This window comes from Heterocephalus glaber, unplaced genomic scaffold, assembly GCF_053883595.1.
Source record: "Heterocephalus glaber isolate CG9 unplaced genomic scaffold, H.glaber_assembly_v1.0 deba00000676, whole genome shotgun sequence".
In the NCBI taxonomy this organism is placed as follows: domain Eukaryota; kingdom Metazoa; phylum Chordata; class Mammalia; order Rodentia; family Bathyergidae; genus Heterocephalus; species Heterocephalus glaber.
This window is the reverse complement of record NW_028258156.1, coordinates 12,561,876-12,589,443: the sequence shown is the minus strand read 5'-3', so window position 1 is coordinate 12,589,443 and position 27,568 is coordinate 12,561,876. Positions and strand designations below refer to the sequence as shown.

Sequence of the window (27,568 nt, the reverse complement as noted above, 5' to 3'; positions counted from 1 at the left end):
GTTCCTTTTTCCCCACAGCCCTGCCAGCATTTGTCATTGGTTGATTTCTTAATAATGGCCATTCTTTCTGGAATGAGATTGAATCTCGGCATTGTGACCAATGATATTGAACATTTTTTCATATATTTATTTGCTGTTTATACTTCTTCATCTGAAAAGTGTCTGTTCATTTCAGATGCCCATTTTTGGATTGGGTGTTTAAATTTGAGGGATCTGAATTTTTAAAGTTTTTATATATTGTAGATATTAGTCCTTTGAGGAACAGCTGGCAAAATTTTTTTCCCACTCTGTGGGTTGTCTCTTTTGCTATGCAAAAGCTTTTTAATAAGATGAGATCCTAGGTGTTGATTCTTTGTGATAGTTCCTGTGTGAATGGAGATTTGTTCATAGTTTTTATCTAGACCTGTGTCTTCAAGAGTTCTACCTATTCTCTCTTCCAGCTGGTATAGTGTTTTTGTTTTAATATTTAGATCTTTGATCTATTTTAGTTTAGTGCATGGTGAGAGATATGGCTCTAGTTTTAATCTGTTGCATGTGGAAAGCCAATTTTTCCAGCACCATTTATTAAAGAGGCTCTCTTTCTTATAATGAAGATGTTTGATCCCTTTGTCAATGATAGGGTAGCTGAGTATGCTTGGAGTTGTTTTTGTATCTTCTGATCTGTTCCATTGATCTTCAGGTGTGTTTTATTTGCCAGTGCCATGCTGTTTTTATCACAGTTGCTTTGCTGCCACACAGAAACATAGTAATTTAATTACTATGAAAATGACCATTTGGGTCTAACAAGTTTTGCTCAGGATTTCTTAATCATATCATTATTAATTCATAAGTTACATGAATTTAGGTTTAAATTTAAAATTTGTAAAGTATTGCAAATGTGCGGGAAAACATTCCCTATTTAAAAGTAAAGGAATTTTTAAAATCTTCCTCCCAACCAAGTTATAGAGATAGTACTATCTCTATACTGCATCTGCTAACCCAGATCCTCTCATTGGTACCTGATCTTCCCTTTAACATTGTAACATTGTGTTTAGTCAGAAATGAAAAGAACAAAAACTCTAAAGAATTGTTTCCATGCCTTTAAAAGTTGTCATGATAGTTATCATAATTGGAGGGCGATAACTGTAATATATCCATCAAAATGTCAGAGGGCTTTGTTTCAGAGAATTTTTAAATATATCGATTCTGAGTTTGATAACTTAATGTTTTTATTTTAGTGATGAAGACTGGAGAAAGTGGCATGACAGTTTTCAGGCTTCTTCTGAAACATAACCGGTGGGCTTGGATACAGTCCAATGCACGTGTAGTCTATAAAAATGGAAGACCGGATTATATCATTGCAACTGTACGAGCTCTGACGTAAGCATGAAGATTGAGAATGTGTCCTGTTTTTGTTCTTTGATAAGTGGTGCATGAGTCTTCTTGCATAAAAACTTGAAAAATAAAATACTGTATGTAGAGAAATGAGAGGATGGGTAAGAGATATTGAGGAGACAGAATGAACAATCTTTGTTGAGGAACTAAATATGTAGAGCTACAGAAAGAGAATAATGAAAACTCCGAAATTTTATCCTGGGTTTATGAAGGAAAAAATGAAAAGTTAGCACCATCTGTAAAATAAAGGAAAAATATAACAATGTTTTGTTTAGAGTGTGCTTTCTAAACACAGCGTGATTAGTAAGATTTTCTTATATATTCTGGGAATGAGTTCTTTGTCAAATATTTGCAGTTTCTGCCACTCTAGAGAATTGTTTTTGTATATGGTTAAGGTAAGGATCAAGATTGATTTTTTTCCTTTATATATATAGCAAATTGACCAGTGACATCTATTGAAAAGACAGTTTATTTCACTGGTTTTCAATCAAAGGGTTTTGTATGTGGTTCTATATCTAGACTCTCTTGGTCTGGTTCCATTGGTCTAGTTGTCTATTTTTGTGCCATGTACATGGCCTTAATTACTGTATGTTTAGTATAAGTTTTGATATTTGAGTATATTTCATTTTGTTTATTTAGCTTTTGTTATCCCCCTTCAAGATCGCCTCAACTCTTTTTTATCCTTTATATATCCATAGGCATTTTAGAAATCACTTGTCAGTTCCCACCTAAATATCTGTTGGAATTTTGAACATGAATTTGACATGAAACTATAGGTTATTTGAGGGAGAATTAACATCTTTATAGTATTGAGTCTTCTAACCCATGAACATTATGAGTGTATATGTGTACCCATATAACTATGTGAGTATGTGTGCATCTGTGTATACAGGTACTTGGGTTTGTATGTACCCATACAGATTTGAGCTCTTTCCCTCCATCAGTATTGCAAGACTGTCAGTTTGTTAATCTCTTTAAAGAGGCAACTTTTGGCTTGTTGATTCTTATTGTACATAGTTTCCATTTCTTTTTTTTCCACTTCATTCGTATCTTCTCTTTATTGTTTCCTTCTTTTATTTGGAAATAACTTGCTATTTTTTCCAACTTTTTTCTTCATTATAAATTTGAATATATGTATCAATTTCCTTTGTATAAGTTTAGCTACAACCCTCATTCTGATGTCTTATTTTTATTGTTCCATTGCAAATACTTTTTGTAATTTTCATTTTTCTTTTTTATTCATGAGTTATTTAGAAATATAGTGTTACTGAACTTTTTGATGTTAGAGGATTTTTCTGTTTTGTGATTGAATTTTAGCTTAATTCCATTGTAGTCAGAGAACATTCTCTGAATGGATTTAAGTCCTTTGAAGGGATTTCATATTCCTTTGAAATATGTAATGGCTTATTTTATGATTTAGTATATGTTCCAAGTTGATAAACTTCCTATATATTCCTGTAAAAGATACTTGTACTGTTTTTCAGGAGTATGGTCTTTTTTGTATATCAGTATCTGTGGTCTAGTTTATTCATTGTGTTCATATCTTTATACATTTCTCATTATATGTATGTTCTATCAGTTACTCTAAGAAGTTATAGTAGTTGTTTCCATTTTCTAATTACTGATGAGGCAGGGTACCTTTTAATATCCTTTTAAAACATTTTTCTTTTCTGAATTTCCAGTTAATATCATTTACCTTTTACCTACCTGTTTACCTTTATGCCTTTCTTATAGACGCATTGGAGCTCTTTGCCTGTGATATGAAATTTTGCATTTACATGTTAAAGTATATATATATATTTTTTTGCATGTATATGCTAAAGTATAAACATACATATCATTTTCTCCATGCCTTAACTTGATTTACAAGTTATTTTGCAAAAATGCAGAAAGTTTTGATTTTCATATTGCCAATTATGCCATTCTTTCTCTTTAGAGCTTTGTTTTACTGTTTTATTTGCATATGCCTCTTCTGATCAAAGTCCTAAATTCTTATAGTTTGTTTTTATATTTAGAAAACATAGAAAAGTTAATTTTTCTACAGGCTATGAGGATAGAAATATAGTCTGAGAGTGGAATTAACTACCATATTTCATTTTGACAAAAATTATAAATCCAAATTCTAAATCATTTAAATGTATTTGTCTATAATTTTAGCAGTAGTCATGTGAATAATTTAGGCCAAAATAAAGTCCATGTTGCCTGTTTTCGAATTTAGTTACAGTATATTTTCCTTGCTATTTTTCTTTCTATTTAATATCTTGTTTAAAGTGTTTATAATAATGAAACTCTTCCTAATATATGCAAATTTTTTCCAAAATTTTAGAGATGAAGAAGGAAGAGAGCATTTACAAAAACGCAATATGTCATTCCCTTTTATGTTTACCACTGGAGAAGCTGTGTTGTACGAGACCAGCAACACTTTTCCTCCTATGATGGATCCCTTACCAATACGGACTAAAAGCAGCACTAGTGGACAAGACTCTGCTACCAAATCAACTGAGAATAAGGATTCCCTTCATCCCAGTTCCCTCTTGGCTGCTGTGATGCCACAAGATGAGTCTATTTATCATTACCCTGCTTCAAATACTGCACCTTTTCAAACAAATTTTTTTAACGATTCTGTGATTGAATGCAGTAATTGGCAAGAGAATATTGTACCACTGGGATGTGATAATATCCCCAAACATAGACAAATTGGACAGTCTCAGGAGATGAACCCAGTGTTCTCTGGAAGTCATGCAGGGCCCTTTCCAGATAATAAAAATAGTGAATTGTACAGCATTATGAAAAACCTAGGCATTGATTTTGAAGATATCAAGCGCATGCAGAATGAGGAATTTTTCAGGACTGACATGTCTGGTGAGGTTGACTTCAGAGACATAGACATAAGGGATGAAATACTGACATATGTCCAAGATTCTTTAAGTAAGTCTTCATTCCTGAGTTCAGAGTACGAACAGCAACAGGCTGTGACCCTGAATTCAAGCTGTATGGTACAAGAACAGCTAGAGTTAGAACAGCAGCAGCTTCAGCACCATGAAAAGCAAATAGTAGTGGAAGCACAGCAACAACTGTGTCAGAAAATGAAACATATGCAAGTTAATGGCCTGCTTAGGAATTGGAGCTCTAACCCATCCATGCCTTTCAGTTGTCCTCAGCAAGACCTTCAACAGTATAGTGTGTTTCCAGACTTAAATGGGGAGAATCCAGAGTTTCCCTGCAAATCTGAGCTGGACACCATGCCTTATACACAGAACATTGTTCCCTGTGACCAGTCTGTCTTACCCCAGCATTCCAAATGTACACAGTTAGAATTTCCCATAGGGAATTTTGAACCATCCCTATACCCTACAACTTCTAATGTAGAAGATTTTGTCACTTGTTTACAAGTTTCTGAAAACCAAAGACATGGAATAAATCTACAGTCCACCATAGTAACTCCTCAGACATGTTATACTGGGGCCATGTCAACATATCAGTGCCAACCAGAACCTCAGCACACCCATGTGGATCAGATGCAGTACAATCCAGCAATTCCAGGTCCACAGGCATTTGTAAACAAGGTAAGAGTTTATAGAGCTGAATAAACCCTTTCAGCAGTTCTTTTTACCTTATAAACAAATAGACATGAGTTATAAAATGTTTGATTCAGTAACTGATTTTATTATCTGCAGTGTTTATGGAGATATAGCATTACCAATTATATCACTGACTGCTGTTTTATAAGCCTATACTTTCTTCAGTATCTTACTGATTTATTTCCCTGAATTATGAAGGAGAAAGAAATCAAGGGCCAAAGGACCAGGAATATGTCCTTAATGTAAGATGTCCAAAATTATCAGGTGAAATTAGTTAAAAGTGTGTTTAGAAAAGAGTTTCACTTATCTTTTTTGATTCTTTAAAAGTTGTTATGACATTTTAAAAATTCAAGCTTTAAAAAATTTAAATTTTTTAAAATGATTTCTGCAAAATTCATTTTTTTCAGACATTTGAAATGGGGTTCAATCAAAAGTAAGTGTGCTTTCTTAGAATGCCTTTGTCCTAGATCAGTGATGGCAAACCTATAAGAGACCAAGTGCCAAACTGCAACCCAAAATCCACTTATTTATCACAAAGTGCCAGCACTGCAATTAAACCTGAATACTGAGGTTATAGTTTAGAAAAAACAACTCAACAATAACATCTTTTGTCTTAAAAGAAAAACACAATAACACATGTGCCATAGGTTTGCCACCACTGTCCTAGATTGTCCCTGGAATCCAGGTGGAGTTTATTTCTGAAATTCTCAAAAAGTGATTTTGTGTCATGGGAGTCAGGTTTGATATTTTTATTTAACTCTGTCACTAGAACTCTTTTACGAGCAAATACTCCTTAAATATATGTTATATTTTTTAAAAAATAAGTTTAACACAGTGATATTAGCTGATATCTTTTGCCTCCCAGGAATATATCATGTTTAAGCAGCACCTCAAGAAATTCATGACCACCAAATTAGCATTACAAAAAATTCTCAGGGATATTCTAGAGACAGTGAAGCCAGCAATGCATTTAGGATTTTCCTTTATAAAATATTTAGTTCATTTTTAGTATATTTGAATTTAATTTATAAGAATATCTTGACTGATAAAGTTCATTGATCTCTATGTGTATTTGAGTACAGTATAGTAATTTTAAAAATGTGTCTTGAATCTTTATCTGTAATCCTTTCTTATGGCTTTTTTCAGATATTTGGTTTGTCTGATTCTATACGAGCTTATAATAGAAATTAACGAGAAAGATTTTTTCATTCTCATTCCTGACATCCTTAAATTATATTAAAATTTAACATTTAGAATAAAGAAAATGTGGTATATATCCACAATGGAATACTATTCAACCATAGAAAGGATGAGATCCTGCCATTTGTGCCAACATGGATGAAACTGTAGGATGTTATGTTAAATAAGTCAAGCACAGAAAGACAAATACCACACAAACTCAGTCATATGCGGAAGCTAAAAATTCAGGTTTCATAGTAGGGAGTTGAGTAGGGTACCAGAAGCTGGCCCAGGAGGATAGAAAGAGTCCAGTTACTGGGTACAAATAAATCGATGAGAGGAGTAAGTTCTGGTGTTCTGCTGCACAATGTGGTGAGTATAGTTATTGATAATTTATTGTATACTTCAAAATAGAAGGACTTCATGTGTCCTCAAAGAAATGATAAATGTTAGAGGTGACATATATGCTAATTGTCCTGATTACAAATTATATATGTGTGTCCTAATATATTTATATAATGTCCACATAAATATGAACAATTATTACATGTCATTTAAAAATAATATTTTTAAAAATTGAATTACAACATTATTGTGATAAATATAAAAAAACTTCTGTAGACCTACATATTCCATTTGTTATATGTGACATATATATAATATATATTATGTATTATATCTTGAGCACTTGAAATATAACTAGTCGAAATCAAGATGTGTTATAGATGTAAAATAACACCAAATTTTAAAGACAACTTGAAAAAGAAATGTCATATAATCTCATCTTTTTATTGATTTTATGTTGAAATAACTTACTTTATTAAACAACGTATTATTAAAATTAATTTAACCCTTTTTATTTCTTTTGAATGTGGCTACTAGAAAATTTACAGTTCTGAATGTGGCTCACATTGGACAACACTACTTTATATAAATATATTTAAAGAGAATAACCAACACACATTGTGTAATGAGTGTTGAAAAAATTCATTTAAACCCCACCATTACCTGGATGGATGAGATTATTTTCTGTTTGGAGACCTGACAGAGTTGCCACTCATTAAGATGCAGGTGTGACTTACTATAGATTGAATATATGTTTTGGAGGATTTCAAAGTAATCAGTCTTTTGATTACTAAAGCCTAATGTTACAAAGCCTTTAGAAAAGTAGATTTTGTTTGAAAGAACTAAAGGTATGATTTTAATCAGTTTGAAAGTTTCTACAATTTTGACTGTATTCTACAATGTGAAGAATCTGTAATCTGTAGAACTCTACAGAACTATGATCTCTATGTCCTCTCCCTCTTTTATCCTTTCTTTACTTGTTTCTGTTTTTTTTGTTTGTTTTTTGTTTTTTGTGGGGGTTTTTTTGGGGGGGCGGTGTTAGCAGTTCCAAAAAACAGACTAGTTCCAGTGGAGGAGGCAAAAAAGAGCATTGTCTTTTGGTAATTGTTTCTTAATTGGGAAGGTGTTTTCAGTGGTATTCATTAATCAAAATCATATTACAAATAAGAATTGGTCAAAGAAATCATACTCATAATATTTTAGGAATATCCATAAACCTTTAGAAAATCAGAACTGGTAATTTTTTGGAAGAGTCCTTGGTCATCTGCAATCTAGTGTAATCTTGAATATAATCAATTCATTGATATCAGGTAATTGAGGCATGAAGTTGGGCATGGCAAACCTATTTTTGCAGAGAATGTTTAATAGGATTCATGACTCATTCTTTTTGACCCATTGATACCTGTATGACCCAAAGACAATGTGAAGTGAGTCAGTTGTATCACTCATCTATACCATCTTCAAAAGTTTTTGTCAAATTAATGGACAAGCCAAAAGGTGATAAATGCAATTAATACATAGTATGTACTCAGTATCCCTTTATTGAAAAAATTACAGTTTAACAGCAGTAATTTTAGCAACATGCAAGATTATGATCTTATAAAAATATATATTAACATGTGACTTAATGGTTTAAAACATTTGGAAGATCTATCCTCATCAGTTGTGTTGCTGTTTTTGCTTTCTGTTTCAGAATGGAGGAGTTTTAAATGACATGTACCCTGCTCAATTAAGTAACATAAGTAACACTCAGACTGCCACACATCTTCAGCCACTTCATCATCCAGCAGAAACCAGACCTTTCCCTGACTTGACACCCAGTGGATTCCTATAATTCCAAACCCAATTTTCACCTTAATTTTTTACTAGTTTGTGAAGAATCACAGAATAAAAAACCTGTCAATGTTGGACATCAGCAAATTCACACGGAGCCAGTGATGCATGTTGTTCGCACTGTTATTCCAAATCAAATTGTAACGTTTGCCTTTGTAAAATTCAACATTACATGTAGCATCCTTGTTAAAACAGAAAATGTGCTGCCAGAAAAGTGAGATCATTTACATTTCACATCCTCTGGGTTCCACAGAATATGCGAAACTTATGCAGGAGAACTTTAAGACCCTTTGAAACCAGAAAACTCTCTGTGTGTGCATTATTTCTGTCAGAATAACAATGAAATACTTTAAATTTTGAACTTACGGATTTTCATCAGTGTACTAAATACAAAGTGAAAAGACTAACATCCTCCTATGTTTTTAGCATCTGCTTTTGTCTTTCTGCTTTTAAATGGTTAGGTGTTTTTATAAAAAGATACAATGCTTTCCTCCTTCACTGTTAATCTAAGTGCCTCACATTTTTCCTACCTATGACTCTGTAGGATGTATATTTTATATAAAATATTCTTTTCTTTTTTAAATTAATAACATTCTGCACACAAATATTACTTGTATTTCCTAAATTCAGTCATTTTTATTCAGGCATGTTTTTGCTGCACTACTCACCACTGTCTTTAGGTAAAGGGCAAATATTAATAGGATAATTATTTATTATGTAATCTAGTTGCTTCTGTGCTTTAAATATTGTATGTGCCTTATGTTGAAAAATTCCAAAGTAAAATGTCTTTCCAAATTATTTCATAATTATTATAGAAATATTAAGACTAGCACTTAAATTTCAGCAGTGTTTTCAGAAGAGATGTATCACTGTTTACCTTTACTGAAATCTCACAATGGCAGTTGAATGTTGCCATGTGAAAAATCTTTTGTTAAATGGAACCATGTTTATTAAATTACAGTGAAAAGCAGCAGGCTTATGTCTAGCTTTTTAATTAAATTAAGCAAAGCATTCATTTCGGTGTGTATAAATTTTCTGTAAAATGTCTTACAGCTATAACCCTTTATGATATAGTATTATATTAACTTTATAAATTTCACTTTTTAAAACAGTGGAACATTTGTTTTTTAATCATATTTGAGGAGTTTTAAGGTTGAAGATAGCAATTTTTGGTGCAAAGTATTGTAATGAATGAAAAGAATGGTGCATTGTACAGACATATTGAACAAAATGACTTGTAAAATACTGTCAGTATTTCATTTAAGAGTAGTCCATACCCTATATATGCACATAATTTGGACTTTATGTATATTTTATCAGTGTGTCTTAAATAATGGACTGAACAGCTTTTAAATTGATATCAAGAAAAAGAAAATGACATAGTTTACCTTTAAAAGTTGGTTTTCTAATACAGTGACTTTCATTACCAAAAAAGACAAATTAATCATCCTACCCACTTTACTGTCCTTAAGCAATTTAAAGGAAAAAAATGCCATTATCTGCTATTCTTTTACTTAAATATAACATCTGAAGTGCATATACACATTTTAATATGTTACTCAAAAATATGATGGAATCTCAAAGATTAGTACAAAAATACATTTTTATTTTCTTAATATATACAAAGATGATACAAAATATCTCAGTTATGTACATTTTTAGTCAAAATTTTGAATCTTTACATTAATTCATGTTGAAAAAGATTTGTCTAAACATTTCATAATTTGTTTCTAGAATGAGTTATCACTAAGAATTTAAGCCAGTGGTTTAAATTAATATTCTATTTTTACATTTAAATTTCTCATTAGAAGTATTCATATAAACCAGTTTTGTTATTTTATGTTATTGGATGAATTGTTTAGCTGAAAAACTAGGATTTTAAAATTGTGACTATGATGACAACCGGTTATACACTTTTAAATTAACAGTTTTTAAAGCAATATTGTAATTTTTACCTACATAAAATAATTAAAATTTATCTGAAATAATAAAATCACATTAAATTACACCTTTGTCTGTATTGCTAAGTCCCAAAGAAAGAATAGAACTGCTATTTTAAGGGATTTATTTGTAGACAGTATGCACATCTAAAGATGTGGATGTGTCTAATTTGAACTTTTCCTGTACCAGGTTGTGCTTTCAGTACCTGAAGATTTACCAGTGATTCCATGTAATATGAAGCTTTAAATCACTATTATGTACACACTAATGTTTTCCAGTATTAATAAATTTTAGGTAAATCTTTTTATAGTTTTTCTCTTTCCTTCAAAATGTTACTACTTACATATCCCATGCATAGATTTTTGTTTAAAGTATGATTTATATATCCTTACTTAGTAAACAAAATTGTATATAGTAATAAAATAATGACCATATATGAGTAACCTATTGTAATGTAGATTCTCCTTTCTGATCCATATAAGGGAAATGATTGCTTATAGTATAGTATTGTGACTATGTCAGATGAAGGTTAGCTATAATAGTTAAGAGTATAAATTAATAATTCATAAACATCTTCCCCAATTTTTCCCCTCAATGTTTTGGCCTCTACATGAATAGTTAAAAACATACTTTTAATAACTTCATAAATTAAAATGGTTCTGAAATTGACTTTGTTTTCCTTTTTATGTGATACTAGGGCTTGAACCTAAGGCCTTACACCAGTCTACATTTCCATCTTCCCATCCCTTTTTATGTCTGTATGTATTTTCTGTGAGGAAGACAGAGTCTAAGTTGCTAAATTGTCCAGCCTGGGCTTGAACTTGCGATCTCCCTGCCTCACCCTCACAGAGTGCCAGAATTACAAGCTTGTGCCACCGTGCTGTGCTGAAATAGACTACTTTTTCTTCTTAAAAACCTTGTATTATCAGTTTTATAAATGTGATAGTGTTAGTATCTCAGTATAACAGAGTATTTTAGGGGGAAAAAAAAAAAAACTAATGAGGAAACTCAAGTTACACATTTAGAGATGAGGAAACAGGCCGAAGAGGCAAAGTGGCTGCTGGTCATGGTGGATACAGATCTAGGCTCTGTAGCTGATAATTAAGAATAGATCTTCTACTTGGCAATGTCTTATATATAACTAGATATTAGATTATTTTTGACAGTGATTGTTACTTTCATTAGATACAAAAATGGCTACATGGGACAATTCTTGGTTTTGAGTAAAAGACACTATGGTAGTTACGTGGATTCTAATTGTATCAAACTTTATACTTTTCTGTAAATTTTTTTTAAATCTCAAAAAAAAAAGAATAGATCTAACAGACATTTTGTGACTGTCTTTTTCTGTCTGCCATGCTACCCATTGCTTAATTCAGGTTATCTCATTCCCATGAGGTAAAGGTAATTAATATAATTTTTAATTGATTAAGCTATTTTTAAAAAAGCAATCAAAACTACCAATATAGTTGTGGTAAACAGAATAATAGCCTGCCAAACATGTTCATGTTCTAATGTCCAGAACCTAATAAATATGTTCATTTAGGAGGCAAGAGAGATTTTGTGGATGCTATGTTACAGATCTTGCATAGATACAATAGTTTGAATTTTAAGTATCTCACAAAGCACATGTGTTGAAGGCTTGGTCTCCAGCATGTAGCTTTGTTGGGACATGGAGGCTCCTTCAGGAGATGGAGCCTAGTAGAAGGAAGTCAAGTCATTGGAGAAGTGCCCTTTCTGGGGGATATTGGGACCCCAGCTTCTGGTCTCTGTTTCCTAACTGCCCAGAGGTGAACAAACCTCCTCCACCATGCACTTCCTCCATGAGGTAATGTGCCACAGTAGAGCCAAGCAACCTCTGAAACTGTGGGTCAGAACAAAGCCTCTCCCTTCTTAAGTTGATGATCTCAGGAAATATGTTACAGTAAGGGAAAGTTGACTAACACAAAAAGTTATCCTGGATTACCTGGGAAGATCCAGTGTAATCACAAGTGTCTTCATAAGAGGAAAGCAAGATAGTAAGAGAAAGGGATTGTTAACAAAAACAGAAAAGAGAGGGGGATATGAAGATGCCTTGCTGCTAGTGAAGATGCAGGGCCACAAGCCAAGGGATTCTGGCAGCCACTAAAGGCTAGAAAAGGCAAGGAAACTAATTTTCTCCCCTGACTCCAAAAGGCAACAACCCTGCTGATACTTTGATTTTGTGGGACTTCTAGCATTCCACATATGTAATATATTTTTATTGTTTAAAGGCACTAAATTTAGAGTAATTTGTTACAACAGCCCTGGGAAACTAATACAGTGGTTGTACTTTTTTAAGAAAGTAAGGGATACATGTAGAAAGAACACATCTACTTGGTTACAATACTTTCTAGAAAAAAAATAGAGGAGCTGTTCCCTGTACTTCTCTTTGGCTACAAAAACTACACCATTCTGCAAGGAAGAATCAGGCAAGTTTAGTAGTACCCCCTTCCCTCCTTTCTCCCTGGTGCCCAGGACCTGCAAAAGAGCCTGCATGTTCTGAAGCTGAAAGCTGTGTCCGATGGGCTCCAACCTTGCCTTGGCACAGCAAAAAGATATAGAGAAGCACATTACAGCCTCACCTTGTCTGAATGTTTACCTTATGTCAGCCACCATTGCTTATAGCTTTGCATGTGTTTTTGAAGAAAGGTCCTAATACTGTGTCCAGTGTTTGCAAATAAGCCCACAAATTTTCCTGATTCATAGGAGAAAAATTGCTTTACTGCAGTGGATTAAACATTACACTTGCATTGCCATTTATACATTTTAAAATGATTTTTCTGCTTTAAAATTAACAAAGCTATTTGGGAATATTTACAGTTATGCATGTAAGGAGATTGTGGGTGAAAAACTAGTTTTTAATTGAGCCAGAGTATTACCATCCAAATAGGCTCTAAGACCATTCAATGAGAATATGTTACCGAAATTGTCACAAATGCTTTTTTATGAACACTGTACAGCAAATATTTGTTTAGTGTTTTATTTGTACAATTTCAAATCCTTCATTAGAATTGATTTTGAGTATTCCAATATAAGGTGAGATTTTTAAGAAATAGAATACAAGAAGATTATTCAACACCACACAGCTAGTAACTGGAGACATCAAAGAGTGGACACAAGTTATCGGACTGAAATTCGAACTGTTTGGAATACAGCAATCTCCTTTTCCACAGAGGATATGTTCTCCCAATGCCTGAAATTACAATAATGCTAAATCCTGTGGTGTTTTCCTATACATATACCTATGATATATATGTAGAGTAAAAAATTAATAATTATAAAATACAACAACTGCAGCAATATACTGTAATAAAAGTTATTTAAAACTTAGCGAGTGTTTATTTCTGGAATTCTCCATTTAATATTTTCAGACCTAAAAATGGTTGACTGAATAACTGAAACTGCAGAATGAGAAACTTTGGTTAAGAGTGGATTAAAATTATTTCAGGGTGGTCTATGATAGGAAACAGAGTTGAATTCTTGACCTCACTACATACATCAAGCATTTACAATTTCCTTGAAGTTAAACCCACAGTTTAACATGTCAGATAAAAATCTCAGATAAAAAGGATCAGTGTTGTTGGATCTCAATGAATTATTCCTATTTTTATATCTTCTGTTATTTCAGTTGAGGAAATTGAGGCTAAAATATATTTTCTAACTAAAGTACTCCTCATTTGTATCTTAAATGTAACCATATTTAAGAATGATATGGCAATTTAACTCACCGGTCACGCAGGTTCCTCTCCTTGGTTCAAATGAGATGTGAAATCATCTGCCCTGGGTAGTCACAAACTATCCTACAATGTTCAAGGTGGCTCTTTGCTCTTTCCAGAATTTCATCATTTCTGGGAAATTAAATGTGTGCCTTTTCACAAAGGCCATTTACAAAGTTTATCCTTACACCTTTGTATGTATCAAAGAAAAGTCCTTAATTTCAAATTGGACACTTAAAAATTATGAGGTTATCTGACAGTATTAGAACATTTGGGTAATAGGCTCCCATATTTTCCTTGAATTGGCAAACTACAGCTTTTAAAAATTTATCTCAAAAGTCAAGTCATGAGAGTTGATAGTGTAGAAAGAAACTTTCACTTCTGAGTTTCTTCTATTTGCTAGACATTTGAGATACAGACATGGATGTAAGTATAGATACAGATATACATGTTTTTGGTAGCATTTTGGGGTATTGAGGAGGCCTTAATTCCACTTTAAACTTGTTTGAGGTGCTCTGGCTGTGAGTAGGTAAGAGCTCAGAGCTGATATCTACTGTTTTCTTTTTCATTGCATCTTTCAAAGTGACATTCTTCTTACATTTTCATCTCAGTAGAACATTGAGTCACTGTCTTCAGATGCAGTCTAACAATGTTTTTAATGTGTTTCTTAGTCTATTAAGTCACAGAAGATGTCAATGTGTGGATTTGGTGATCAAATAAGTGGGAAACTGAGCAAAAAAAGTTAATCATATTCATTTACTGAAGATCTTCAATGTGTAAATGTACGTCATAATTTTCCAAAAGAATTGGTTGCAATATTTTCCAAACTTGACACCACAACTGTTTTCAGAGTTCATTATATGGTTCTTGTGGAAAAGACTTTCAGAAAATCTCATCTGTAGTATATGATTCCAGGTTCTTCACTTGGATTTTATTATGACTCAGAGAACTTATTTTGTAATACACTTGGGGACACAAAGTGCATGTGTCCATCCACAACTTAACTGCTATTTGCCACTAATGTAGAGACTCAAAATTTCCCAGACTTCTACCCCATTGTCCAGTCCAGCTTTTCACTCTAAGGGAGGCTTGAGCCTTATTGCTACATTGTAAGTATTCACTGTATGGTTTCTTGCTGTATCATTTATAAATACACTCAAAAACTTTCTTTTGATCAAATTTGATCATCAGAAAACACTTTGTAGATCAGCCATGTTATTTTAGCAGAGTTTTAGCATCTGCAGAGTTTCACTGAATTTTGTTTTGTTGTCTTATCTTAGTTTTCATGCAGGGTTAGTAGGAAAAACAGTCTGTGAGACACATGACTGTATTTACTATAAGGATCATATTTAAGTCCCTCAGAAGATATCCATATGCTTTCATTTTTATTGTGAGAACTAGGAAAATGCCATATTTTCTCATTAAACTGTAAATAACTATTTTTAATAACGAGAAGCTAGAAACCAAACCAGGGCACAATCATAGCAATGCTATATGCCCTAACAGCCTGTAAAATTGTGTTATATTTTCGCCTGTCAGTAGCTTATGTTAACCTCCTACCCTCTTTTCTCCGCTGTTGTTCATTTTTGTTTGTTTTAATATTTTATGTGTAGTTGTTCTAATCAAATTCAACTCTCCCCTCTCCTACCACCTATTTTTGAAATGATTTGGGAAAAAAGAACAAAACAAAGAATGTAATGAAGAAAAATCATTTTAGTCACAGCCCTGATTTCTAGAAGCTGTGACACCAGATGTAATTAAAGCTGGGAGATGGTTTAACATTCATACTTCAATTTGGAATTCATGTCAACAGTGTTCATAGTAGATGATTGTTGTGTTTATTTGTTTTTTCCTGGTTTTACAATGGTATGAGTATACTGCAATGGAGGATCCAAATCCTTCAATTCTCTTTATATGATTCAGTTACAAATCCATCAGTGTCTACAGGCTTAATTCAAACCATCAAGGTAGTTCTGAATGGCACACAGTTGACTTTATGTAGCAAGCGTAGAGTTTCCCCGCTACTCAAAAGGAGCTGCCTGACCACCATGGAGTGAAGCCATCTGCCAAGGCACGTGCTGGCCAGGCAGGAGACTGAATGTGCAGGGCTTGCAATGCCACCCAGATGTGTGCTAGATGAGGCAGAGCCCACCACATGAAGGACTGCGCCAGGTCTACAGGAGCCACCAGTCAGGGCGCTGCCTCCAGGACCACTGCACACCCACCAGAAAAGCAAGGCCAAACCCTCGGAGTTTTTGACCGACCGGGGAACAGGAGTAATACTGGGCTCTGCTGTCTGGGCTCAGGTATAACTTGAGTCAGGTAACAAAGAAATGTTACATGATCTGCATATCTAGATAATGATAATTTCTAGATCATAGAGCAGTTTTCACTAGCTATCTATACAATCATAAAATTTTATTTCTCTGCCTTGGTTTATAATAATAAATTTTAGTTTCCTACTTTAATTATTCCTTCTTTTTCAAAGAAAAAGTAACTTTGAAGGACTCTCCAGGATTTTATAGGAACAGAAATGTACTGGTATCTGTGATTTGATTTGTAGTTATGGTCTTGCAATCTCTCTCCCTCTCCTTCCTCTATGTTGTATATTCTTTAAAAAAAAATTCACCAAATATTTTATTTGCATATAAGATTACATGTGATGTCACATTTTTTTGTATCACATAAAGGTTGATTGATTTATATGTCATTTACATCTTTACTGAAGTATAATTGACAAATTATGTACATTTAACATTCAGTCTGATATTTTGATATGTCTGCTTTGTGAAAGGATTACCACAATGAAGCATTTAAGCTAATGGAGTCTCTTGAATTAAAAAGAAAAAGAAACAGTATAAGTGCCTTCTCCCCAAACCACGCTATACAGGTAGTTCTTAAAACAAGGTGAATTACAGCTACCCTTTCCTCTCTGTGAGCTGTGCCTTAAACTCTCCTCACACTTGACCTTGTTTTCAGATGTTATTGCCTAAAAATAGGTGGGAATCCTCTGCTTCTGGACTTGAGTGACCAGGCCCACAGGCAGCCGCATGGACACTCCCAGGCAGAGCCTGCTTCTACCAGCTAGGCTGGTTCTTGATAGTAGGTTACTTTATACATAATGTGCGGACAACCAGGGAGGCAAAGAGCGAGCCCAAGTGTCAACCAGGTGGCATACTCCTTCAGTGGGTTCAGTTTTAAGGCTGAAGGTGGAATTGCATAAGAATTCCATAACTATTAATGTGACTCTGTGTATGTATAGTACAGTGGTGGTGAACCTATGGGATGTGTGTTGTTTTTAAGACAAAAGATGTTAATGTATGAGGTTTTTTTCTAGACTAAAACCTCAGTATTCAGGTTTAATTGCAGCGTTGGCACTTTGTGATAAATAAGTGGGTTTTGGGTTGCAGTTTGGGTACTGGTTTCTAAAATGTTCGCCGTGACTGCTTATAGCATATACTGGCCAGAGACCCTCTACTCAGGTTTAATCTCACCAAGACAACCCACACCATTTTGTGTTTACACTGGGGAAATCATTATAGTGCCTATAGAATTCACAGGTTCTCCTATCTTCCCTCTTTTTAAGAAACGAGAATACTGAAGCCCAAGAGGTAAAGCAACTTTCCCAGTGCAACATCATGAATCATAAACACTCGCATAAGGACAAAGTTTCAAGAATTAGGGGCCTTATTACCGTGGAATAAAGATCTGCAAACAGTGCTTCTTGATCTTTCATATGCATAGGAATCTCTGAAGGATCTCGTCACAATGCAGTCTGATTCATGCGGTCCAGCAGGTCCTGAGAGTGCATTTCTCACAAGCTTCCACACAGTGCCCCAACTCCTAATCTTCATTTCCGGATATTGAACATTTATAGTCAAAGTCCTGGTTTAGTGTGTGTGGACAGGACCATGATAGGAAGCCTTTTAGAGATGAGTGCCCAAGTTGCAACCCAAAACCCACTTATTTATCACAAAGTGCCAACATTCAGTTAAACCTGAGTACTGAGGTTTTAGTTTAGAAAAAAAACTCATACATTAACTAATCTCTTGTCTTAAAAGTTTCGCCACCACTGCTCTAGCAGGAAAGTAATCAGGACTTTCTGTGGTTAATTAAGTATCTCCTTGTAAGGCATTCACATCACAGAATTATTTTGCTATGCCTGAGGCAAACAGAATGGTTTGTGAGTGTTTATTTCAGAAACTAAGAAGATGGATAACTTATATGTCCTATTTGTATAAATGCACAAATTATATTCCTGAGCATCCTTGGCCAAGCAAACTCTCATAGTTAAGATTAAGTTCACATCTGCATCTCTCAGAGCTTCCTTTGCTTCCACTTAAGAAATAATCAACAGGCTCAGGGATTTAGCTCAATGGTTCTGCTGGCTGCCTCGCAAGCACAAGGTTCCAAGTTCAATCCCCAGTACCAAATAATAATAATAATAATAATAATCAACATTGCAAAATTACAACTAGGTAACTACCAAAATGTTCCCTAGGAACACAACTGCTAGCTTTCACTAAAACAAGTTTCCTTCTTTTCCTAACTCACATTATCTTATTCCATCCTGCACACCCTCATTCACCCTCAATCTAGGCACTATTGACATTTGGGATTAGTCATTTCTTGCTGGTGTTGGGGCTGTTCAAAATACAATGGACTGTTTGAACAGCATCTCTAGGATCTACCCACTGGATGCTAGTAGCACTCCGCTTCTAGGTGTGGCAAACATAAATTTCTCCAAACATTGCCAGATGTCGCCTAAGAAGAAAGAGTACATCCAGTTGAGAACAAGTGCTTTAAAAAATAATTTATACTATGCTGGAAAGGAAAACTAGCTTAAAACATAGAATTATAATTTTAGGTAGGGAAGTGAATTTAGAACGCCACTGCATCAAAATTATGTGAAAAAGACCTATTGGGGACAATTCATTTGATTCAAATAGTGAATTTGAGATACTGTTGAAAGATGAACATCATACATTTTAAATGAAACAAACTTCAGTTAAGCACATCCCAGATTCCATGTGTAGCTTGAGTCTTTACTGATGCAGTGGGCTGTGTGAAGGAATCAATACTTTTCTCCATTGTCATCACTACAAATTTTGAAAAGGTGAGGCTGTCTGCATCTTCCAGCAGGCCCCTGGAATAGGGACCATGGAGCTCTAGCTGGGCGATTAGATGTCTTCAATCTTACGCAAAGTGCAGGCATCCAACATCACTTCCCTGCTCTCTGTTTCTCAGCCATCTAGCCAGCTAAATTCTGAAAGAGTTGGTGTTGATACTTAATGACAATAGGTCTCCTTACAGTATATGCCACGTGACTTTGAGGGAGTTTTTCTCCCTGTAGTAGAATGTAAAATGTTTCACTGTTACTGAAATGACCAAAAAAAGAAAGAGAAAGCAATTAACAGGCATTTGCCTAAATACTGAGCAAAATGGATCTAAAGTAACCACTTGTCCTTAGGGTCTTAGATTTGTTATTTCACTCTTAAGAGAACTTTGAAGTAAAACATTTCTTATTAGAGATTCTCTAGCATTGTTATGACATGACTGCCGAGAAGCATGACGTGCAGACAGGAGTTATTTATGGTAGTTCATATTAATAGCTGGAGGCCCTGGCACAGGGCCACAGTGAAGAGGCCATTTCCCCTTCTCTTCCCTTGAAAGAAAGGAAAACCTGTTCTCTCTGAGCTCCAAGCTGGGAATGACATCCATCACCTTCCAATAAACATGATCTGCTCTTCAGCTGCCACCACCTCCTCTATCGGTACTCAACTAATATTTCTTATACATCTACCATGTGCCAGATAATCCAGACACCTGAACATAACTTGTCTTACTTTCTGTTTACAACTCAGCTTATTTGGATGCTACTGGGGAATCTAAGAAAAAGCAGAATACTAATGAAGCAAGCCTATTTTAGAGTTCTTCATACTTAAAGTGAGTAGTTGAATGAATTTGAAGTGCTCAAGTTATTTCCTTGCATGCTTGATTTCTTTATAAAATACATGTGCTCCCAAAATATAGAAGCAAATTGAAATATTGATAGTTGACTCACTTTTGAAACATTTTAGTCTGGCTCCATAATTTTAAGACACAAGCAGTAAATTTTCCTTTGATAAACAAAATATCCTTTGGTGTAATCACCAGCCACCCTTTATATATGATTTTTAATTCTGAATTTCAATTAGTTTTCTCAAAGATGGCCATATGTAACTTTTCCTCAAGTCATCAGTGAAATCCAAGCCGAAAGCAGATTGTATTTTGACAACAATCTATTGAACTCAGATACTTGGCATAAGAATCAAATTATCCAGCATTCACAGCAATCACATGGAATATATAGCAGTATGTCTTAAATAATGTCTGTGCTTCTATTAGTTTCCTACTGTTCTTATAGCAAATTACCATAAACTTAGTGCCTTAAAGTAACACAAAGTTTATTATCTTCTAGTTCAAAGACCCAAAAGCAGTTTTCCTTAGCTAAGGTCAAGTTGTCGGTGGCTGGTTCCTCTGGGGCATGAGCAGAATCTATTTCTTTGCCTGCATCAGCTTCTAGAGGCCGCTCATGTTCCCTGGCTCATGACCCTTTGTGCTGTCCCCACCTCTTGCTTCTGTTTATTATTACTCTGATCTCCTGCCCCTTCTTATAAAGACTCCAGTGGTTATGTTAGGCCTACTCTAATAATCCAGGATAATTTCTCCGTCTCAATCCTGAATCACATGTGCAAAGTCTCCTCTTCCTTTATGGTCCCATATTCACAGATTCTGAGGATTAGGACTTGGACATCTTTAGGGGACCATTATTTCTCCTATTGCTGAAACAAACACTAAACCTAGTAAAAGATTACTAGAGAGACAACTAATTACCTAACCCAGTTTTAGTAAACAAGAAAAAGATCTGGAAAACACTAAATGAATAATTTTAATCCAGTGTCCCAGTATAAATCTAGGACTTCCCATTGTTATCATACCCATATTTCAGTTTCATATTTTCAGTGAGACTGAAAATAATCCCAAAAAAGACTCCTGAAATGCCCAGAACTTAAAACTTGATCCCTGAAAATGAAAGAAAAACTAACATTATCCAGAAAACCCAGAACTCTGTTTTATCAAAATCATTTATAAATAGTGATACCTTAAAACACTGGCTCAGGTTATTATCTAGTAAAATGGATTACTTTGTATGGAACCATTATTTTTACTCAGATCTTATTGATGGCCAATGTTCTCCAATTATGAAAATTTGGGTTGCGATTGGAGCATGGGAGGGATATGGTCTTGAAAGTCACTCTGTTCAGACCTCCCCGAGGGAGCTCCCTTACACTTGTTGCTTGCTGAGCAACAAGCACTGTAAAGAACTTATTTCTAATTTTCTCCCAATAGAATGTAAAGATTATTATAAAGTGTATTGATTTTTCTAGCTCATTCAACAAATATATCATTAAGATAGGCATTCTGTACTTGGAGGGAGGCATAACAATGAATTTTTATCCTTGAGTCTAAAAAGCACTTGTAGGTCTTTCCTCCTCTGGAGCAATTTTATGACTGCTTCAACCAACAGGGTTCAGCAGAAGGGATGCAAAATGACTATCCAAGACTAGATCAGGAAAATGGAAAGACCACAAAGGTTAGGAAAAAGAAACATTCGCTTTCACAGTCCCGGGGTGCTTTGCAAAAAGTCCAACTACCCTGAGCAAGGAGGCCTGGCCTTGTGGAGAGCCAGTTTGTAAGATATAGATATTACAGCACTTGCCAGATATGTGCATGAAGACATCTCGAGGTGATTCGGCCCACCGTGATTCAAGCCATCTGCATTAATAGTATTTAAGGCCTCTCAGCTGAGGCCCCTGAATCATGGAGCAAAATAAGCCACACTGGCTAGACTATATACAAACCCCTGACTTGTAGAATATGTGGGCTGAATGAAATTGAGGTGCTTTATACCACCAAGTTGTGGGGTGGCTCCTTACACTGCAAGGATAAGCAGAAGAATCTTCAAGGCTGACTAAAAATGAATCGAATGAAGAGGTAAATAAATCATTTTTTTGTTAACCTGATGTTTTGGCCCAAGCCATAAGAGCTGAGGAAGTGAGGTGCTGTATCAGTTCTCCTAAGAGCTGCCAAATCTAGGTCCAGACCAAGCAGCAGCACAATAGACCATTCTATACTCATACCCACCTCCAGTGTATTTAAGGACTGGATAATTATTTTGAAAATCCTCCTTTTATCACCAAGAATAAAGAAATGCTTCCCTCATCTCCACTGGCCCTCAACTTAGGGTGATTTAAAAAGAGACCAATGCACAGTTATCCCCAGACGGATTAAATCAGAATTTCGGTGGGTGGAGCCAAAAAGTAAATACAGAAAAAGCTGTCCAAATGATTCTAACATAAGGTGTCTTATATGAGAAACCATATATAAATGGCAAAACACAGTAAAACATAATAGGAAGTAAGGAGATAGCCCTTTCTCAAAGGAGAAGGGGGTCATGAGATGGAGTGAGGAGAGGGAAAGCAGATGCAAAAAGGCATTGAGATGATTTATGTACATGTACCAATTCCCCACAAGAAATGTAAACATTATATACTACACACATGTACTAATAAAAAAGAAAAACAAATTGTTAAATGTATCAACTTTTTAAATGTGACATCTTGTTTGAGTTTGAGCTTCTTCTATGTTATTACAAATATATTTTAAGAAAATTTAAGATATTATTTTACCATCTTCCAAGACCCGAACTATTTTGCAGTGGGCAAACCATCACCTTAAAGGCAGGTTCTTTCAGAGAAAATCCCATTGTGTGTGTGTACTTAGAATGCTCCATCTTGGAGGCTAGTCTATAAAGATAGTATAAATATAGAACTGTTGCAAATAGCCCACAATTCCAGGTGGTCCTAAAGGAGGCCTTTCTCAGGGGGATGTCGAAAATGTGCTTCTCATGGGCATATGTACTTATGAATGTATTTAATGTATTTTAAAGAGTACAGTTTGTGTCTCCCTTTACAGCCATCCTGTCAAAAGACTGAACACAACTTTAGTTGTTCAATGACAGGGTACAATTATTCAGAGCCTCATTGTTGAGTAAAATCACAGAGAGATGGTGTTTAGTTGGCAAAAAGAAAAGTTAGAATTCACATTTTGTGTTGCCTATTTTAATAGTTACAGTATTACCAATTGATTGGTGTTTGTCAATCCATAGCAAAATTTGCAATGATGGACTCCTATTAGGTGTTCATTTTATTCTACTATTTGTTGTAATCTGAGTGTGGAGAGCATTCCCTAAATATCTGTACTGGTCCCTACAGAGGTGCTACTGGGAGGTGGTGGAATCCTGGGAAGGTGTGGCTTGGTGGAAAGTCCTTAGGTCTTTGGGACCAAACCCTTAAAGGACCTCATGCAAACCCATCCTGTTTCTCTCTGTTTTCTCCTGGTGATAGAGGTGTTTGGCCCTGACACATGCTCCTTGCCATTGCTGTCCAGCACCCTCATAGGACCAAAGCAATGCAACCACTTGATACTGAACCGAAACTTCCAGAATCATGAGCTAAATAAACCTTTCCTTTTTATAAGTCAACTATCTCAAGTATTTTGTTGTAGTAACATTTGATCACATTTTCCAGCTATTTTTATTAAGCCCTACAAGCTATTGTAGAAAAATAAATTACAACTATTTTTGAATCTTGACTTTTTACCAGCAACTTTTGTGAAAATAGATCCAAATCAGCAACTCATTTAATAATGATTTCCATTATTTCTTGAACACCATATTTTTATCATACCTTCTGAAGGACAACCCTTTTTCAGCTAAAAATGTAATAATTCCAAAGATCCTTTTTTAGCACTTAGAGATAGCACCAGATTTTCTCTTTATTGTATTATACTGGTGTATATTTTATATGTGTATATATATATATATTCTGATTTATATTTGCTTTAGATGTAATCCCAGAAAGTGTAATGTTCTTTATCTGTCCCACTAAGACTATGAGATCCTTTGAACTATATTAAAAAATGAAGATTTGCTTGCCTTATCATCTGCTTTCAACCATAAAGTTGTAATGTCTTCAGAGAGTTTAATTTTTTAACAATAGATGCATCTAAAAGAATTTAAGTAGAGTTAAATATTTAATGCAAGTATTATTGCAAGCCAGACATGGTGGCACACTCCTGTAATCCCAGCACTCAGGAAGCAGAGACCGGAGGAATACCACAAGTTCGAGGCCAGCCTGAGCTACATAATGAGTTCAGGGTCAGCCTGAACTACAAAGCAAAACCCTGTCTCAAAAAAAATATATTGGAGCAGGGCCGAGTGGGGCCGAGTGGTTGCAGCCTGACTGGGACCTGCTTCCTCCAGCTTGCTCCACCAGCTTGCGACCAGGACAGGCTTGGGGCCAAGACAGGCTTGTGACCAGGACAGGCTTGTGACCAAGACAGGGTGAGGAGGACCCCCACGGGCATGCCCACCAGCCCCAGCTTGGCCACATGGGCACTGCCAACAACAGCACACACACACACCCCCCACCTCTGGTCTTCTGGTTGTACAGCTACTTGGTTCCACACTGCAGAGGCACAGGGGGACATAAAAGCCATTGTCCTGAGCTGTAGAAGTGAACAACACAGAGAGAGCCTCTCTCAGGCTCCATGATGAAAACAAGCCCACTGGAAAAGTGAAGAGAATCTCTTCAATAAAGGCATACCAGACCACTGTGCTTACTAAGTTGGAGAGATCATCAGTTCCCATTGGAACCTGGACTTTTTTCAGGGGAAAGACAGCTGAAACCTGCAATAGAACCTTGCACAGTCCAACTATGCAGGTGGACAGGGAGCTCAACTTGAGACTTGCAGCCAGAAATCTGTCTAAATCTCACGGGTCTGGGACTGGCTTACTGAGACTCATTGACTTACAATTCCACACTGCTGCACACATTGTCTATTGTGACAGCAGAGACATACCCTGAAGGAAGCCCTTCTTTTTTTTAATTTTATTTTTTGTTTGTTGTCAGGTTTTTTTGGTAGTGGGGATCAAACTCAGGTCCTTGTGCTTGCAAGGCAGGCAGCAGAACCACTGAGATAAATCCCCAGCCCTAGGCCCTTCATTTTTAAAGGTGATAGATTACTAACTACCACAAATTTTCATTCTCTAATGATGTATTTCATGCTATAGTGTTGTTGATTGTATGACTTGGGCTAAGGTGTTGTGATTGACCTAAACAGTTGTCCATCCTGGTATAATGAAAATGAGATAGCCTCAGAGCCATTAGAGACTCAAAACCTAAAGACCAGCTATATCTGGAGGACACCTCTGAGAACCAATCATTCCATAAGGGTTCTAAATACATCAACAAAGATACTTACAATAAGCAATTTCAAAATATCAACCCAGGAACTAAACCAAGGAGAGTACCAAAAACCAAAATGAGAAGACATTTAAGCAAGTCACAAACTCAGACTTCCACCCCCCAAAAGGCAAATTCTGGGGGAAATGAGGTGGAAAAGTCTGATAATCAACCACCTGGAAACCCTGAACTGATAGCACAGGAAGTAACAAAACAGATGAATGAGGCTCTAGAAAAATTCAAAGCAGAAATAATCTCCCAGATAACTACAGACATGGTGAGCAGAGTAAAAGACATTAGAGGCTCCAGAAGAGAAACTGAATAAAAAATAGATGAGCTCAGAATCATGCTGGAAGCCATGAATGCCCAGCATAAGAATGAAATGGAAACCATGATCGCCCAACATAAGAAAGAAATGGAAGCCATGAAACAGATTCAAACAGATATTCAGGAGATTAAAAACTCCACTGAAAGCATGCAGAGCAGATGAAGAGAATCTGAAGATGGAATATCAGATATAGAAGACAGGATTGCGGTGAAGGACTATGAAAACAGAGATTTCTTAAAAATAGTAAGGGGCCATGAGAAATCAACTCATCAGCTGCTAGATGATGCAAAACGAATAACATAAGACTGATAGGAGTACACGAAAAAACAGGAGAAAGTACAATTGACATAAAAAAAACTGTTCACAGAAGTAATAGTAGAAACCTTCCCAGACAGAGGTGGAGAATTGGACATACAGATAAGTGAGGCATATAGAACTCCACACAGCCACAATCAAAAGAACCCTACACCTAGACATATAATAGTCAAGATCCCAGAAACCCAACAGAAGAACAAAATCCTACAGGCAGTTAGAGAAAAGAAACAAATCACCTATAAAGGAAAACCCATCAGAATCACAGTAGACTCTCAACACAAACCTTCAACTCAAGGAGAGACTGGAGTCAAGTATTTCAAGCCCTAAAAGAAAATAACTTCCAACCTAGACTGTTGTATCCTGCAAAATTATCTTTCAAAATTGATGGGGAAATTAGATACTTCCATGACAAAGAATACCTGAGAAATTTCATGAACACCAAACCAGCACTCCAAACAATTCTAAGCAATATTCTAGAAAAAGGCAACAAAGGTCACAACTCCATGAGGCTCAAGAGAGGGAAGCCACCAGACAAGGTAAGAAACTAAAGGGAAAGAGGGAAAAAGAAATAAGACCCAACAACAGTAAAACATCATGACAAGGATGAGTCAGTATCTATCAATTATAACTATCAATGTTAAGGGCCTCAATTCACCAATCAAAAGAAGTAGGCTGACAGAATGGATTAAGAAGCAAAATCCAGCAATATACTGTATACAAGAAACACACCTAATGCAAAAAGAGATTCATAGACTGAAAATAAAAGGATGGAAAATGGCTCTCCACGTGACAGGAACCTAGAAAAAAGCAAGTGTAGCAATCTTATTTGCAGACAAAGTAGATTTCAAACCAAAACTAATTAAGAGAGACAAAGATGGTCACTACATCCTTGTGAAGGGAACAATCCAAGAGGAAGAGATGACAATCCTAAATATATATGCATCAAATACAAATGCCCCCAACTATACAAAACAAATATTAATGGACATGAAAAACAAAATAAGCACTAATACAATTGTAGTAGGGGACCTCAATACCCCACTATCACAAATGGATAGGTCATTTACACAAAAAATTAATAATGAAATTCAAGAACTGAACCAAGCTATTGAACAAATGGACTTAAGAGATATTTACAGAGTGTTCCACCCCACAAAATCAGAATACACATTCTTTTCAGCTGCACATGGGTCATTCTCCAAAATAGACCACATGCTAGCTCATAGGGCATGTCTAAGTCAGTGTAAGAGAATTGAAATTACCCCCTGTATATTATCAGACCAAAGTACAATAAAATTGGAGATCAATAACATGAGAAACTGCAAAACTCCCACAAACACATGGAAATTGAATAACACCCTCCTGAACAAATGATGAGTCATAGAGGAAATTGAAGAAAAAAATTAGACAGTTTCTACAAGTAAATGATAATCCCAATACAACATACAGGAATCTATGGGACACAATGAAAGCAGTTTTATGCAGGAAATTCATAGCAGTGAATGGCCATATTAGGAAAACAGAGAGAACTCAGATAAATAACCTAATACAGAACCTCAAACTCCTAGAAAAAGAAGAGAATATCAA

General features: G+C 35.3%; 1 protein-coding gene across 2 annotated transcripts in view; it reads left to right on the top strand.

The window, feature by feature from the left end:
• Ahr (aryl hydrocarbon receptor) overlaps positions 1–27,568 on the top strand; it is a 140,650-nt gene that overhangs the window by 37,598 nt on the left and 75,484 nt on the right. The window contains exons 9-12 of one of the 2 annotated variants that reach the window (XM_004839591.4): positions 1,218–1,359; positions 3,701–4,940; positions 8,173–19,763; positions 19,855–19,936. In XM_004839591.4, the coding sequence (XP_004839648.1) occupies positions 1,218–1,359; positions 3,701–4,940; positions 8,173–8,313 (1,523 nt within the window). In that variant the 3' untranslated portion in view covers positions 8,314–19,763; positions 19,855–19,936. Of the gene's footprint in view, positions 1–1,217; positions 1,360–3,700; positions 4,941–5,362; positions 6,727–8,172; positions 19,764–19,854; positions 19,937–27,568 lie in introns of those variants that run through there. The other variant, XM_021254149.2, reaches the window with a different exon arrangement.